Source organism: Artibeus jamaicensis, unplaced genomic scaffold (genome assembly GCF_021234435.1).
Source record: "Artibeus jamaicensis isolate MK-2021 breed Jamaican fruit bat unplaced genomic scaffold, CSHL_Jam_final contig_685, whole genome shotgun sequence".
NCBI lineage: Eukaryota > Metazoa > Chordata > Mammalia > Chiroptera > Phyllostomidae > Artibeus > Artibeus jamaicensis.
Genome location: NW_026521924.1, coordinates 34,712,658 through 34,728,607, shown reverse-complemented (window position 1 = coordinate 34,728,607; position 15,950 = coordinate 34,712,658). Strand labels below are relative to the sequence as shown.

Sequence of the window (15,950 nt, the reverse complement as noted above, 5' to 3'; positions counted from 1 at the left end):
AGAGACTACTCAGGTGAGTGGTTCTGCAGGTGCAGAGCCAGCCCAGTGCCTCCCAGCCCCGGGGAGAAAACAGACACAGTGAGCAGAAGGCTCTGTCAGCGGCCGGGGCACGAGACCGAGACAGCCCCGCGGGTGGAATGCGGTCGGAGTGGTCAGTTCAAACTTGCAGACGCTGAAGTGCCAGAAAAGCAGGTTTCTCAGAACGGAACCGCCCAGGGTCTGGCTGGAATGCAGACTTCGATTCTGTGGGGGAGGCAAACTTTTCTTTTTACCCTCATGGGGAGGAAAGATGATTTTCCCACTGTCCTCTGGGTTCTTGGCTCAGAGGCCCTCCCTGCGGTCGATAAAAAATCAACAGGAGAAAAGCAAAGGGAAGCTTAATAACATGCGCACGTCAGCAGCCTACACGGGAGAGACCCCGGGAAACCGCGGAACCCCGGAAATGGACCAAGCCCGCCTTGAATTCTGTCTCCAGCCCAGACAAAAGGAGATGGATCGGGAGGGGCGCCCAGGCGCTGAATTATTTCTGCGGTCCCAGAGGTGCGGTTGCTAGGCAGATTTCAGCCCTTACCCGAGGGCTGCGGTTCCTAGGAGCTCCTCCTGCAGGTGGAATCCCCTCCTCCTCCTGGTGCGGCGTGGGCTCCCTCCCAAGTGGAGATCGTCCCTGTGGTTGGCCAGCCTCTCACCGATGGCTGGCTCTGCTCTGTTCGCGGAGTTTCTCTGCTGGTTCCCATGCCTCAGCAACAATCAGCCTAAAGTAATCCTTAGGCCAGAGAGGCCTTCTGTGGGGCAGTGAGTTCGCTCCCCTTCATCTCTGAGGGCTCTTTGGGGGCCTGAGACAGACGGACAGGAGGGAAGCAGCCCAGCGGACCCAAGGCAAGTCTCCCAGGCCCCGAGCACCGGTGGCACACGCTGGCCTTTGTGACTAGGTGGGGCCGTGGTGGACAGGAAAGCGTGTGGCGGGTGAGGTGGGAGAGGGGAATTTTTGTAACAACTGAAATCTGTGTCGGCTTCTCTGGGCCTCAGCCTCTCGGCCCTGATGACAAGAATGTGACTCTCTTTCTGGTGCAGGGACACCTTTCACATAGGGCGTTCATCTTTCTCTGCTGGAAGGGACGCTGCCCAACCTTCGCATCGCTGAGTAAGGCCGAGGCCTTCAAAGTGTGCTCACAGCTGAACTTTGTTTAACATGCCCCCAGATAAGGAACTGCCACTGTGTCTCAGGCTCAGAAGAAAGTGAGCCCCTGCAGGGAACGAGCTGAGAAGAGGAGCCAAGGGTCCCCCTCACCCCGATGTCCAGAACAGGGGCCACTCAACACCACCTTCCCCGAACCAGGGCCGGAGGGCAGGGTATGAAAAGACAGCTCGGGTTTCCGGCCGAGGCGCCGCAGTGACTCACAGCACGTCACTTCAGGTGTCCGACATCCCGCCCTGCTCCCCTGACCACCCAACACCGTCTGGGGGTGAAAGGAGGGAGGGGACTGAGCCACACACAGCGCGCCCAGGTGCCGCGGGTGTTGCTCCGTGATTAGAAAGGAGTTGACTACGGAGTCTCCTCCTCGGCCCTTGTCTGATGGAACCAGGGACACAGACAGACCCTGAGAGAGAACAGCGTGAAAAGCAAAGTGAAACCAGAAACGCGCACCTTCCCACCACCCGAGGCTGATCTGGAGAAGGAACACTGCAGATGCACACGGACTTCGATGCACTGGTTTTATTGCGGACAAAACCAAGCGCTCGCACAGGAGTGGCCCCCACAGCAAACACGCTGCGTGTTTCCAGGCTGTTCGAAATGGTGCTCCGCACATGTACGTGAATAAGTAATCAATAATGCCCATCTGTCACCTTGAAACACACGACTGCCAAGAGTTTTGTTTTCATGTAACTGAGCAAGGACGCGAGCATAAAGGAAGGTGGGAGGCCATGCATAGCGTACTGTGGAAGGGGGGATTCTGACATCTTTTTGGAAACTAACCTCCCAGGCCTGAGGGCCCCCGTGAACCATCTTCCCTTTAGCTGTTAAGCTTCCATAGGGCCAGCGACAGCCTCTGTCTGTCTTTCCGTCTGAGGCCCCTGATGTCACCCCTGCTGAGTCAGTTATAACCCTGCAGCCAGATTCCAGAAACAGTCCAAGCCTCAACAACTGCAGATAATACTGGTATAGATTTGTAGTTCACTTTTCGTACATTTTTAAAAATTTCCCCACTAACCGATTCTAAGCCTGATGTTCTTCCATTCTCTAAAATTTTTTGGTCATTATTTTTTTACACTTCGGGCTGTTTTCCTTGGTTTAAATGCACTTTATATGTAAACAACTCCCCAGAAATGAGCGGGACTTCTCAGAAACACAGTGGCCTCTGTCGCCAGATTGGCAAGAGACTCAGTGGCTTAGACGTGAGCTGAATGAGCTCACGGCTTCCCTTTCCAACATCATCCACCTGGAAGTCACAACGCCGAGTCACAACACCGAGTCACACTTCTCAAGTCACAATGCCGAGACTGCGTGTGTCCCCTGGTGGACCTGCGCCAGTCACCGGCAGCTCCAATCCCGACCCAGTAACATGGGTAAAAGTAAACCACCAGCCTGAGGAAACACACAGATGAGTGGAGTCACTTTTCCAGGCTTTTAAAACTGCCACTCGACCTCATGACTGGTCCCCAAATGAAGCAACACCCTTCGATTCAACAGCAAGGGACAAATGCAGCATTCATGGTGTTACCTCTGAATTTCTTAAGCATCGTGGCCTTCAGCCCAGACACACACGAGGCCAGCAAAGCCAGCCACGTGGGCCTCACCCTGCAGGGGCCCCAGGAGTGCCCACACGGATACTCCGGGGGCAGGTGTGAACCCTTCCGTGTTAACATCAGGAGTGTGTGCTCGGCTTGCAGGGATTTATCAGCCCTGAAACTCCTGAAGAGCTGTGTGGAAATCCGGCAGAGGGAGGATCGGGGGCTCGCTGCCAGCAGGGAGGAAGGACTAACCCACCCATGCTCACAAGGAGCAGGTGGCCCTGGACATGCAGGGTGCCACTGGGGACGCACACAGAGGGAAGTAAGGGTGGCTCTGTGTTTGTAGAACACAGTTCACATCCCGGGAACAAAAGGATGCTATCCTGGGGGCGACGGAGGTGACGCCCACAGACGTCCAGCCTTTGTCCCCAGGGAGAGGTGTAGGACCTCAGGCCAGAGCACGATTTCCCCAGCCAGGCGGGCTGGGCGTACAGGACGTGAGGCAGGAGCTGCACGTTCCTGAAAGTGGAGTCTGGGAGGGGAAGGGCTGCCAAACACATTTTATACATTGTTTCGTGCGGCCAGAAGTAACGTTTCAACACGGGATGTTCTAATTATGTGTATCTATCTCCTCCTTACACTGTCATTCACGATGTGCCCCGCATGACGCTGACTGCTGGGTGACACAGCTGCAGGCCATGATGTATGTTCAAGTGAAAAGTGCCACATTTTTCATTTGCCCCCAAAGTTGCAAAAAAGGGAAACACGTTGTATAAAACAATAGAAAATAGGATAATCATTTGAAGGGGTACGATCAGCTACAATATTAAAACACACCGTACAGCGAGAAGTAGTCCAATGAAGGCTTCAAAGCTGTCCGAGAATGTCAGCAGAAGGTCGAGGCACAGCCCCAGGGCCAGCTGCATGTTACTTAACTGCAGTGATGGTGACGGGAGGAGGCCTCAGGAAGCCGCAGGGCCGGCTAGGAGACAGGCAGGAACGCATCCCCGCTGCCCAGCCTGCCCCGGCGAGGCTCCGAACCGCTGCTCGTGCCGACCGGAAAGATCACTGTTTTGACCACGGACGGCGGGAGGCGGGTCCCAGAGCAGTGACGCAGTAACTGGCTCCATTCAGAGCGGTTCCATGTGTTTCTCCAGAGTGGACCCTTCGTTCACAAACTCCGCACAGTGGTTCTCCTGGGCACCTCTGCAGGAGGGCTGGGGCGCCGCGGACTCCCAGCTGCCCCAGCAGACAGCAGTGCCACCTCACCCCACCGAGGTCCCCACCCAACAGGCCGCACACCTTTGTGCTCCGCTGAGAGGACACGGGGAGTCGCCAGCTCTACGATGAAGTTGCCTCTTTTTTTTCTTTTTAAACCCACATCAGGGAAAGTGTATGAAAACATTAGATTCTGCGGTCTCTGTACAGTAGGTAGCTTCGTGATGAAAGACCCTGCTCAGAATGCACACCCCCAACTTGAAGAGGAGCCGAGCTCCTGGGACTGAGTCGGACGCAAGGGGCCTGCACGTGAAAACTGCTGGTGCTGCTTCCTACATGCGGACAGGGACAGCGGGGGGCAGCTGAGCGTCCCCAGTGCTGCTCTCCGCACGCCTGCTGGTTCAGCAGAGGCGACTCTTCCCCCAGAGAGTCGTCGCTTTGTTCCTTCACATGGCACAGGCCTTGGCTAATTTTCATCCAAAGGGCTGTCCTTTGCTTGAGACTGTGAAAGGGGACTCCCTGCAAGACAGGTGTTTGTGACAATAACCCGGGTGGGGGCAGGGTGGACTACAGGACCAGTGGACTCCTCGTGTGGCAGTTTTCGTAACATTTCCTAAAATTCACAGTATTGCTGCGTTTGGAAGAGTTCTGGTACTTCGGCACCTGCCGGTCTCCACAGCCCACCATCTCGGACGTTATTTGAATTTATGTGTGTTTTGCTTCCCTCCATTTGTTTTGAGTTTTTTCTCCCCAGACAGGGAGGCGTGACCGCAGCTGTTTGCAGTTCCTTTTTTCTTAAGATGTGCGTGCGCCTGGGGTTTGGAGGCCTTGTGGGCCTCCGTGGAGTCCGGAGTCCCTGCGGGCTGTTTGGGGATTCGGATGTTGCCGCTGCTCTCCATGGCGAGGCTGCTGTCACCGCCTGCCAGGTGCCAGTGCGGCGGCCGGGGGCTCTTAGTGCATTTCTTCTTCTTCTCCTCGGTCCTCATGTCGAGGGTTTGCTTCTGAGAACCCAGCCTGCTACCACCCAGCACCTCAAGGGGCTTGGGGGGAGTCTCAAAGGGGTAACAGGCCGGAGTGCCCTGGGTGCGGGGAAGACCTTTCTTTCTCGAGGGGACTGACTTGGGGGCCCCGTCCTGGGGGGGCCTGGACATAGCCCCAGCCAGGAGCTTGCCTCGCCCTGGGCTCTGCAGGGGCCCCCCAGGGGCAGCAGGCAGCCGGGCTTTCCCGCCCTTGGCCCTCTCACCCTGGACAGTCTGGATCTGCAGCCATTCAAGCTGAAGCAGCCGGTCCACGTACCTGCCCAGCAGCCCGCCTGCGCGTGGCACGGCGCCGGGCCTGCGCTCTCCATGCACAAGCATGGCCATGCCCCGCAGGTCCCAGGAGCTGCACCGTGGCGGGAGGAAGTCGGGGTAACGGTGCTGGACCCTCGCGTGGCCCTGACCCGGGTGAAGGTCCAGGTCAAAGCAGGCTGGGTCAATTTCTTCTGCTCGCAGACGGAGATCTGGAGGCGTGCACGGGGAAGGAGCAACGGGGACCCGCTCCGAGTCGGAGAGGTCACTGGCACTGTCCTCATCCGCATCTCCTCTCGGGATTCCCATCGACCGCACGGCGAGAAACAGCTTGCTCCCCGTGGCCTCCAGGGGGCTCCTTTCGACTTTGCCTTCTGGGGAAATGCGACCTCCAGGTTCCTCTGCGGCCGGCCAGGAGATACTCGTGAGGCTGCTCTCGGGTCCAGAGGGCAGGCGGGGGGCTTGGGGCTCACTACTCTGTCTTTTTCCTGAAGAGTTCTTCGCACGTGGCACTTTAGTCCAAGACAGGCCAGCATCCATACTGCTGCAAGAAATAAAACTGCAATTCTTAGCACCTATGCCCAAGGCTGGTCTACCTCCCAGGGACAAGACCCTCCAGAGCCCTAGCGTCAGAAAGGGCCTTGCGTCCTGCCAGAGCCAGCGGTTCCTGCAAGTTTCAGAGCCAAGTCCACTCAGCACTCCAGCTCAGAAATGCCAGTTGGACTAGCACAGGTGCCGGAAGTGCAGGCAGGGGTTCTACTTTGTATCAAATGCCAGCATCAGAGGAGGAGGCGAACCTTTCCTCAAGTGCGCATGCGAGCATCCCAGGCTACTCCGTGTGTGCTCTAGAAACACCGTTTGGGAAGGCTCTGTCAGAGACCCCAACCCGTTCTGCCGATGCCAAGCGGCATTGGATGACATTTGCGAGTCAGATCCACACTGTCTTCCACAGGCCTGTTTTCAAAGAAGTGTGAACAAGATGCAAAAGGCAAGTTTGAGAGAATGAACTAAGGGGGGTGATTTGGGGCCAACTAAAACCCTAATATGACAAAGTGTGGCATGTACTACCTGTACCTTCCACCAAAAGCGTATGGCTGTTTTCAAATAGGAAACACTCAGGGGCACTGTCCCGTTAAAGGGACAGTCGCGCGGTGTCCTGTGACACAGTATGAACGAAACTCAGAGCCGGCGCTGGCCCGGTGATCGGGGAGGTGAAGGGAACCACCGAGCGCTGTGTGCGCTCCTTCTGTTGCCTGGTTCTCTCCGAGGTAACTCGGTCGGAGGCAGCTCATATCCGAACTGCAAATCTTTCCTTTTCAATGGACTTACCTAGGACACGGCATGTTACTAAGAATAAGAGCACTTCTCCACACCCGGGGATGAACAAGTCCGATGGGGTAAAAAACACTGCTGAACGAGCTTTTGGAAAACCTCAGAGGTCCGTCTGTCCACACGGCGCATTTGAAAGTGTGTCACCTCTCCACCCGTGAACAGGGAGGACTTGGAACCGTGGCCCGTCGCGTGCCGGCCGCCCCAGAGACGCTGTAGACACGGCGGGGGAGCTGCCGGCACCTCGCTCCCCCAGCTACCATGTGAGCGTGTGCGTGACCTCTGGCTGACCGAGGGCGTCCGCAGATGTTGTCATCAGTTTCCTTTTTCGAGAAAGGGAACTGACAGGGAAGGACGATTAAGGGGCTTGCCCGAAGCGGACGATCTTGCTGACGGCACCACGGTGATGACCCCTGGAACTTTCACCCCCCAGTAACGTGTAAACCACGGCTCACCCATTTCTGCCACATAAAACAATACAAGTACATGCTTCTCACCCACAGACACACGCAGTCAATCCGTGACTGAGATAACACGGCTTTCTGAGACAAAAGCAGCTCTACGAAAACCGCTCACCTGCTTTTCCGATGGGATTCGTTCACCCCACTCCCTTTCTTGAGAAAGTCACATGGCTGGTCATCCTCTAGGGTTGGAGGGATTGTCTGAAAAACAGATGAGCAGTAATAAATACCACGAACACACACACATACACACGAAGCAAACACACAGAAAACAGGACAAATCTAAGGGAGGGCCTCCCGCAAAGGTTGCATCATCACCTTCTGTGCAGCGATTGAAATATTTTTGCTCAACCCGTTGGAAGGTGCCGACAGCTGCGGAAGTAACTTCTTTATTCCTCTTATGTCTGGGAAGGGCTTCTCAGCACCGGAACTGCAAGCAACAGAACGAACAGTAAGTATTTTCTCAATTCATTTGCCATTACGGTTGACCAGCACTGTTATATTAGTTCCAGCGGTGCAACAAAGCGATTGGACATTCATGTAACTTAGTGGTCACCGCTAGTAAGCCCCTGTGACACCATTCACAGTTACTGCACTGTGCTGACTGCCTTCCCTGGGCTGCACTTTGTATCTCTGGGACTAATTTTATAACTGGTAGTTCGTACTTATTAACCCCTTCCCCCTTTTCACCGATCCCCTCGCCCTTCTCCCCTTCCATCTGGCAACCATCAATTTGTGCTCTGAGAGTATCTAAGAGTTTGTTTCTAAAAATATGGAGCACTTTGTTTCTAAAAATACGGAATGCGTCACAAATTCGGAATCTGCCTGTGATCCTTGCCCAGGGCCCAGGCTGACCTTCTCTGTGTCGGCCCCATCCGGGTAGAAGCACAGTCGGTGAGTATTGAATGCACGTGGTCCTGTATCCAGACCTGGGCTGGTTCTCATGGCCTGTTTTTGAGCATTTGCACTGCGTTAAAATATTGGTTGGGGGAGGTCCCTCCCGTTCACAGGTGTGTTCTGTCTGCTCTGTTGTCACAGGGCACGTCGGACACGAAATCACACTACTGCACATGCTCAGACTGGATTCTCGCACACACAGTCTTCTTGGAGGTGGCGCACTGAGGAAGTCCGCCAGGCTCGGGTCAGGTGTTGCTCTGAAGCGCCCGTACCCAGCCCTGCACTCACTCACAGACGAGGACAGAGGTGCCTAGACAACGGCAGGACTGTGGCCCTGTCCCGGCTCTTCTGGAGCTCAGACGCAGCCGGGGACTCTCCTCATCAATTCCCACGGTCACATCAACCCATGAAGAGGTTATACATAGATCAGTGCACCTCGTATCTTATCTGTTTGCCAAGTTCTGCTGACTCGGACCTCTTACTGTGAGTGGCCTAAAAGCGCCCGGATTTGAAAGTGAAGTCTGACTTTGGGGACCACCCCTGCCTCTCCATAACAGGAGAGAGAGGTGAGATTTAGAAGATTTTTATTTTCTTCCTATGTTACTTCTTATAATAATAGTATGCCTTTTTAGTCCGTTTACATGTGATGGTGATAGAAATTCCATCTGGGCTCTGGCAATCAATGATTTATGCAGTAATCTACAGGCCTGGTTGATGTTTAGGTATACAGAACGTTCTTTACCAACCCTCTTTCATCACTTTGGATTTCTTTCTGCTCTGAACAGTATAATGGAACCCTCTAGAACTCACGGCTCCAAACTGCTCCCTAGGCTCTTGCGTTTTCTGCACAAAGTTACGGATACACGCCAGCAAGGCCCTGAGGATGCAGAAAACAAGCGCGAGTTTGGTTCCCTAGTGGTTCAGGCTTGCCTTGGAGGAAAGCTGAAAGTCTGAGATTCTGGCTACAAAAATGTCTCCAGAACCCCAAAGGCAGATTAAGGGTAGCGGCATAATCCACACTGGGTATTAACTCTTGTCCCCACGTCTTTCTGTCTTCCTGTCTTCCTCTCAGGCTGGGCATCTAGAGAGGGACCGCCCCTCCCGGCTTCCTCGCCCCCAGGACTGGGCTGGCAGTCCGAGGCAGCAAAGCATTGTGGGTGATGTGCAGACAGGACGCTTCTCTATGCAGCGAGGCTCCCTGGGTCCAGCCGAGGGTCCTGGGTGCCTTCTCCCAAACAGCTAGCCAGCCTAGAGGCTTGAAATGAACCCGGGGACTAGCCCCTGGAAAGGCCAGTTTTTGCACCCCCAACCCTTCCTGCCCGCAGTAACCCAGGGACCCGCAGCATGCATTTTCCTTATCTTCCGTTTGTGCAGACACCGAACTGCGATCGATAAGCGCGCGGGCCAGGCAGATGCAGACAGAAATCGATCAGACCTCTTTCTCGATCCCCGAGGACACGTGACGAGGCCGCCAGCCCTCCTTCCCGGCACCGGGGCGGGAGGCAGTTCCGCTGCGCCTGCTGCGGGTGCGCGGCGCGCGCTGGGGAGGGCTCCCCCGCGGCGCTCCGGCCCTCGCGAGCCCGCGCTGCAGCGGCGTCACGAGGGGCGGGGCGGAGGCTCGTCGGGAAGTTGCATCCGAACAAGTTGCAGCCATGTAAGTAACGCCGCGACCAGGAAGGTGGGAGGGGCTGCCTCGCGAACGCAGCTTCCCCAATAAGAAGCTCTTGGGAGGCAAAAGGAGGTGTCACCCTGCGCTCTCTGGGGGGCCCCAAAAGGCTTGTCCTGGAGGCAGCACTCATCTCTTGGGAAACAGGCTCTGGTTTCCCTGCAACAGACGGAGGATCTGGTAGAGAACTAGAGGGGCGAAGTGACAGAGGGGCCAAGAGCGCAGCAGGCCCCAGGGTTTCCTCCAGGCTGCAGTTCCAGCGGACGGCCGGGGACCTCTGAGCACCGCCAGGGACACCCCCAAGGTAGCAGAGGCGGGGTCGGAGGCTGCCCCTCGGATTCATACCCCATCACCTGAGGGCCGGCGGGGCCATGTCCACAGGCTCGGGCTCCGCAGACCTGCCCCGCTCCCTGGGGTCTCGGAAGATCGCCCTGCGGAGCCTCAGCTGCCTCTCGGACCTGGACAGCAGTGCAGCCCCGGAGCGGCGGCCTTGCCGGCCCCCCGGGATCCCCGGGCGCGCGCCTCCGCCGCCGTCCGTACCGTCAGGCTGCGACCCCAGCCTGCGACCCATCATCCTGCGGCGGGCGCACTCGCTTCCCAGCTCTCCCGAGCGCCGCCAGAAGGCTGCGGGCGCCCCCGGCACTGCGTGCCGTCCGGGCTGCAGTCGGAAGAACCGTGTGCGCTTCGCTGATGCACTGGGCCTGGAGCTGGCGCAAGTCAAGGTGTTCAATGCAGGCGACGACCCATCCGTGCCACTGCACGTGCTGTCGCGGCTCGCCATCAACTCAGATCTCTGCTGCAGCAGCCAGGACCTGGAGTTCACCCTGCAGTGCCTGGTGCCCGACTTCCCGCCGCCCATCGAAGCCGCAGACTTCGGCGAGCGCCTGGGGCGCCAGCTGGTGTGCCTGGAGCGCGTCACCTGCTCTGACCTAGGCGTCAGCGGCACTGTGCGCGTACGCAATGTGGCCTTCGAGAAGCAGGTGGCGATCCGCTACACCTTTTCTGAGTGGCGCAGCACGCACGAGGCGGTTGCCAGGTGGCGCGGGCCCGCAGGCTCCGAGGGCACCGAGGATGTCTTCGCCTTTGGCTTCCCAGTGCCGCCCTTCCTGCTGGCGCTAGGCTCCCGCGTGCATTTTGCTTTGCGCTACCGCGTGGCTGGTGCCGAGTACTGGGACAACAACAACGGCCGTGACTACAGCCTCACCTGCCGCAACCACGAGCTGCACATGCCCCGTGGGGAGTGCGAGGAGAGCTGGATCCACTTCATCTGAGCAGCGGGCCTTGGCCGGCGCCTCTGCACCCGAGGCTCCTCTGCACCCCAGCTGCACCTGAGGCGCACCTGCGGTGACTTCCTAGCTGGGCTCAAGGAAGAGGCCGTGGCTCTAACCTATACCCTGTCCCCAAACCTAAGTCTGACCTCATGTCCTGCTGCAAGGTCCCCTGGCAGTGGCCAAGCTGTCATCTACCTGAAACGTCCAAGTCACTTGGTGTAAAAAGTAGCCTCAGGTGGCCAGAAGGCAGAGTGTGTAACACTCTGGGGGGCCGTGCTGGGCAGTAGCTGCATGAGAGTGACGGGCCCTGGGGCTGGGTTTTGGGGAAAGGCCTGCGTTGTCCTGCCAGCAAGGCCTGACGCTTTTGCTCTCGAAGTGCCTGGTCTCTGGGGACATGGCTGTTATTTATTATCATTGTGACACTGGGACTCTGACTACTAATGGATGCCTTCTCGGGAATATTCTGGATTTAATAAGTTAAAAAAAAAGGGTCTTGTGTATTTGTGCCCTAGTGAGATCCGCATCACAGTCCCTGGAGGCGTTCCTGCCCTGGGACAAGGAAAACTTGAGACCACGGGTGCTGCCAATGCCTGGGGACCGCTCACGGTGGGGCACTATTAATAGGCAGGAAATTTATGCCTCATCAGTCATCACACAACCATTCCGAGGCGTTCAGCCCGCCCTGGTCAGGCCGTGCGCCCCTGCATCACAGCCGAGATAGAGGGAGAAGCGTAAACCTTCAGACCAGCAAGACGGCCCCTTCTCTGCAGTGTCTCTTCTCACTCCGTGTATTTCTCTTGCACAGGCTTGATGACAGTGTATCCGCATGGCATCAGGCCATTCTCTTTCGGTTTGAAACTGCCTAAACGTGATGAGAAACTCTGCCTTACGTTATTCAAATTTTCAGGGGACCCTATAGAATTTCAGGCATCCGTGTCCTTTTCAATTACCTTTTTATGATTAAGATGACTTCTTGTGTCTCCTTAAGTGTCAGGGGGTCCCAGCCGGCACCTTTCAGCAGTTAGGGTACCAAGTAGATGTGACTGTTTTCAGTAATGGCCAGAGAGCACTAAGGAAAGAGAAATCACAAATATTTATTCTTTTTAATTGTTTTAAATTGCATTTATACATGCCCGTTTTTTTCAACTACCTGCCAACTTTATTTGTGACTTCAGATCAGGGAGTTTCTAACACTGTCTGGATTGGTCTCCTGGTTTTAAAGTGCTAAATGCTTTTCTTTTGTTAAAAAAAAAAATCTCCAACTGAGAAGTCAAGGCCGTGTCATCTGCAGAGAGCTACAATGACTTAGAACTCTCAGCAAGGGGCTGTGATTTCTCTTGGTGCTGAGTGGTAGTTTTCTGACAGGTGATGGCGCCGAAGTGGGAAAACCCAGCCCCAGGGACGAGGCCTCCAACTGGTGAAGTTCAGTGATGATACCGCTGAAGCCCGTGTAAAGTTTTGTGACAGCTGTCACCAATGAATTAACTCTAAATTTTTCAATGCTTGTTGACATTTCTTAAATCAGCATGTGAGGGATGTGTTTTGCCTTTTGACCAAGTTGTTTTTTACAGTGGCAACTTTTGTGTCTTTAGAATTCCAAGGAGGAAGCTATCTGATCTGGAGGGAGTTCTTAAACCTTTTGATTTAAGAACATGGAATTTTGATTTCTAGTATTGTGATTAAGTTGAGCAGCCTTTGGCTGTTAGCTCAGGGCACTACATTGATATGCAAGGGAGAGAGAAGCCTGGTTGCATTTCCTGTTGTTTAACAAGCTGTCCAATTGGGTCAGCAAGCCCGTGAGAGCCCTGGACGCTATGCCCTTGGCCCCAACCCAGGGTGCAAGACAACTATCCCGAGTATTCACATTCAGAGGTTAGAGCTGCCAAATGTCCTGCTGTATAAAGGCACACAGAGAATCTTACAATCCATGTGAAAGTCACTTACCAGAATGGTTCTGCTCATGGGGCATAAATATTGTATCACCAGTATTAAGAGAACCTCAGTGTGCCTTTAAAAATATCAACTTTTTAAAATTTAAAAGCTTAAATATACTTGCCTAGTATCATCAAGTTCAGCTTAACAAGAACTTTCACACCCTAAAACACAGTTATATTGGTTAGATGTTAACATTTTGAAGTGGAATGTGAAAATTGTTGGGTTGTCTCCCCAGACACATTTTAATGTCTTGTCATTTAAGATGATTTCATCCAGGTCTAAAATTAAATTATATATGCACAAATTGGTAGCTGGAATGAGTTTTTCTTGTCTCCTTATTACAGCAACAAGGTGTTAGAAACCTCGTGTTTAAATCATTTCACGGTTAAGTCTTATTCTTCCTACAACAGTAAAATTTAGTACCTTGCCGAATATGAACATATTCACATATACATGTATATGGTATGCTGGTACCTCAGTTTCAGTAGCACAGGTGTATATGTCTTTAAGAAAGTGAAATACAGTCATTCATGCTACATCACGTATGAAGAAAGCTCTAGCAGGGGTGTCCAACCTGTGGCCTGCAGTCCACATGCAGCTCAGGATGGCTGTGAATGAGGCCCAACACAACAGTGTAAATTGTTTTTTTGTGTGTGTGATTACCTGTCTCAATGTATTTAATGTGTGGCCCAAGACAACTCTTCTTCCAATGTGGCCCAGAGACACCAAAAGGTTGGACACCCCTGCTAGAGGAAAGTTGGGGGTGGGACAGTATTGTATTTCCTTTACATTGCTTCTGAATCACATGTATGGAGTAATTAGTGTCTGCCTTCCCCCCAACTATGACTCAAGTATAAAGCCTTGCACGCACATAGGGAAAAGAATCAAACATTTATTGTGTCCTCTCTTACTTGGTTGCCCACGGTGCTGGATGCTGTATTTGATTTCACTTAATTCTTAAAATTACATTACCTGGTAGATAATCTCCCCATTTTTCTTAGTTGAAGAGAGTGGAGCTCAGAGGGGTTTAATTCATTCACTTAAAACCCCTCAGCTGGTAAACAGCAAAGTCAGCATTCACACCTGCACCAGAGACCAACTTTGATGATGATTGATAACGTTTCTTTTTCGCTAACACGATAACCTAAAAATCTATTTTAAAACAACTCAAATTTTATTCCTCCTTGTGATAGTTCAGTGATGTTTATGTAAACAATTCCCATGCTTTCTGAACACATGAAACAATAAAAGGACTAACCTATCTACTACGAAGTGGCAGGCAAGGTGAGGAATCACTACTTTTAATTTTTGAAGTATCTGCGGCATCCATTTCTAAATTGATTGTATATTTTACACAACAGGCATCATTGCTTTTATCATTTAAACTGATAGTTCAGATGGAAACATTGTAAAAAGCCTGGAATATACCGACGGTGCCACTCGGTAAGTACCACGCCCACACGGTCTCGGTCTAACTTCCTCCAGGGGTCTTGGGTTCCGGCTGTTGAAGGAGGCGGCACCTGTTTCTAGGAAACCCAGGCAGCAAAGCCGCGGGGCACGACCGCAGTGGGGAGCGGCAGCCTGGCCGGACCGCGTCAGCCGGGGCGTGGCAGTTGGTTGGAGGGGGCGTGGTCGGCGGAGGGGGCAGCTTGACTGACAGGGGTGTGTCTTAGCCGGAAGCCGGGGGCGGGGCGGGGCGCGGCCGTTAGGCGTTGCGATCAGCGGGGACTTGCCTGGGCATGTCGCTGCTGCCCTCTGCTGGCCGGCAGCGTGGGACTCTGTAAAGGGAGTGCAGTCCTTGCATCCTCGCAGGTTCCGCTGCTGCCTCCGCGTCGCTCCGCCCTGTCCAGGCCTCCCAGGCGGTTGCGGGGAGCCCGGAGGTCTCCTGGGGCCCGCAGGTCCTTCTGTCTGGCGTCCTGCCGGGGCGCTCGGGCGTGTTCGCACCACGGGAGGAAGTGAAGGGACGCTGGCGCCTCCAACGGCACGTCCGTGAGCAGCGGCCTTCACGGCGAAGCAGGCAGGAGTCAGGGGTAGGGGCTGGGGTCCCGGACTCCGAAGTCCACTTTCTTGAGGGTCCGAGCCACGCCCACCGCGGCACCCCTGGCTCGAGCCTCGTGCGGCCCGGAGCACGGGACGGCACGGGGGGCGGGGCTTGGCCGGCGGCCGCGCCGATTGGACGCGGCGCTGGCCGGACCTAGTGCCGATTGGACGAGCGCTTCCCACCTCTCGCCGGCCGGCTCAAAAAACGCCGCGGTCGCTGAGGCCCTGAGGCGCGACGCCCGGCGAGCGTTGGCTCGGAGGCTTAACGCGGAGGCCTCCCGAGGGCTGGCAGGTTGGGCCCGGAGGGAGGCGGACTGGCCGGCGGGTTCGACGGTGAGGGAGGCGCCGTTGTGGAAACGGCCCGCCGGCGCGGCGTCGGGGCTGAGGGAGTGGGCCTCGGCCTGGAGTCCAGAGGACCGGGCTCTCCCCGCGCGAGACGTGGGGGCGTGGGGCTGTGGGGAACGGAGGAGGGCGGTCCGCGCAGCGCTGGCTCGGGCCCAAATGCTGGGCGGCGCGGCGGCGGACAGGCGGTGCGTGGTTAGGGGCGACAGAGGACGCGAGCCCTCTCCGGGTCCGGGCCGTGTAGCCCGGAACCGCCACGCCGGTTAAACCGTGCGGGCCGGCTCCGCAGGTGTGGTCGTTCCGGTGTCAGGGTGGAGGGCCAAGGCGGGTCCAGGGCCCCCCCGCGTTACCCACTGGTCAGCTTGGGAAACGGTGGGACTGTGTGGAGGCGGGGCGGGACTCGGCGCCGCCCACTTGAGAAAAGACGCAGGTCCCTCCCGCCCCCTCCACCTCGGCCCCGCCTCCTTCACCTCGGCCCCGCCTCCTCCACCTCGGCCCCGCCCCTCCCAGACCCCGCCCCGACTCTGCCTCGCCCGGCTCCGCCCCCTTGCTCCCCACGACGGCCCCGCCCCCTGCCTCGCTGTCTTTTTGTACCTGAGCGTGTCTGCTTGGGTTCCTCTTTTCCACTGTTTGATTCCCCCTGTATCTAGAAAATGATACAAATAAGATGGACCTGTATGCTGAATTTCAGGGGTGGGCATTGCAAGTGTTTTATTAAATAAATGTGTTAACATTTCCGTCGTCACAGAAAATGGTGTTTCTCGCCTCCCTT

The 15,950-nt window shown here is 55.5% G+C and overlaps 3 protein-coding genes across 6 annotated transcripts in view; 2 read left to right on the top strand and 1 right to left on the bottom strand.

The window, feature by feature from the left end:
- Window positions 1–1,699: 1,699 nt before the first annotated feature.
- On the bottom strand, window positions 1,700–9,441 carry FAM217B (family with sequence similarity 217 member B). 4 transcript variants are annotated; one of them, XM_037153524.2, is made up of 5 exons: window positions 9,360–9,441; window positions 7,883–7,975; window positions 7,346–7,457; window positions 7,143–7,228; window positions 1,700–5,781 (listed from the first exon to the last, which is right to left on the bottom strand). In XM_037153524.2, exons 2-5 carry the CDS (start codon window positions 7,900–7,902, stop codon window positions 4,644–4,646), a joined length of 1,356 nt encoding a protein of 451 aa, XP_037009419.2. In that variant the 5' UTR covers window positions 7,903–7,975; window positions 9,360–9,441; the 3' UTR covers window positions 1,700–4,643. The 4 variants fall into 4 exon arrangements, with proteins under 4 accessions (XP_037009419.2, XP_037009422.2, XP_037009420.2 ...); XM_037153527.2 differs by lacking the exon at window positions 7,883–7,975 and having other exon boundaries at window positions 9,360–9,436; XM_037153525.2 differs by lacking the exon at window positions 9,360–9,441 and having other exon boundaries at window positions 1,700–5,778; window positions 7,883–8,072.
- A 193-nt stretch (window positions 9,442–9,634) lies between these two features.
- Window positions 9,635–13,094, top strand: PPP1R3D (protein phosphatase 1 regulatory subunit 3D). Its single transcript, XM_037153528.2, has one exon. It carries the CDS (start codon window positions 9,962–9,964, stop codon window positions 10,859–10,861), a length of 900 nt encoding a protein of 299 aa, XP_037009423.2. The 5' UTR covers window positions 9,635–9,961; the 3' UTR covers window positions 10,862–13,094.
- A 1,513-nt stretch (window positions 13,095–14,607) lies between these two features.
- The window catches only part of SYCP2 (synaptonemal complex protein 2), a 55,485-nt gene continuing 54,142 nt past the window's right edge, over window positions 14,608–15,950 (top strand). The window contains exon 1 of the mRNA XM_037153570.2: window positions 14,608–14,826. The gene's annotated coding sequence lies outside the window, so the exon portion shown is untranslated. The remainder of the gene's footprint in view (window positions 14,827–15,950) is intronic.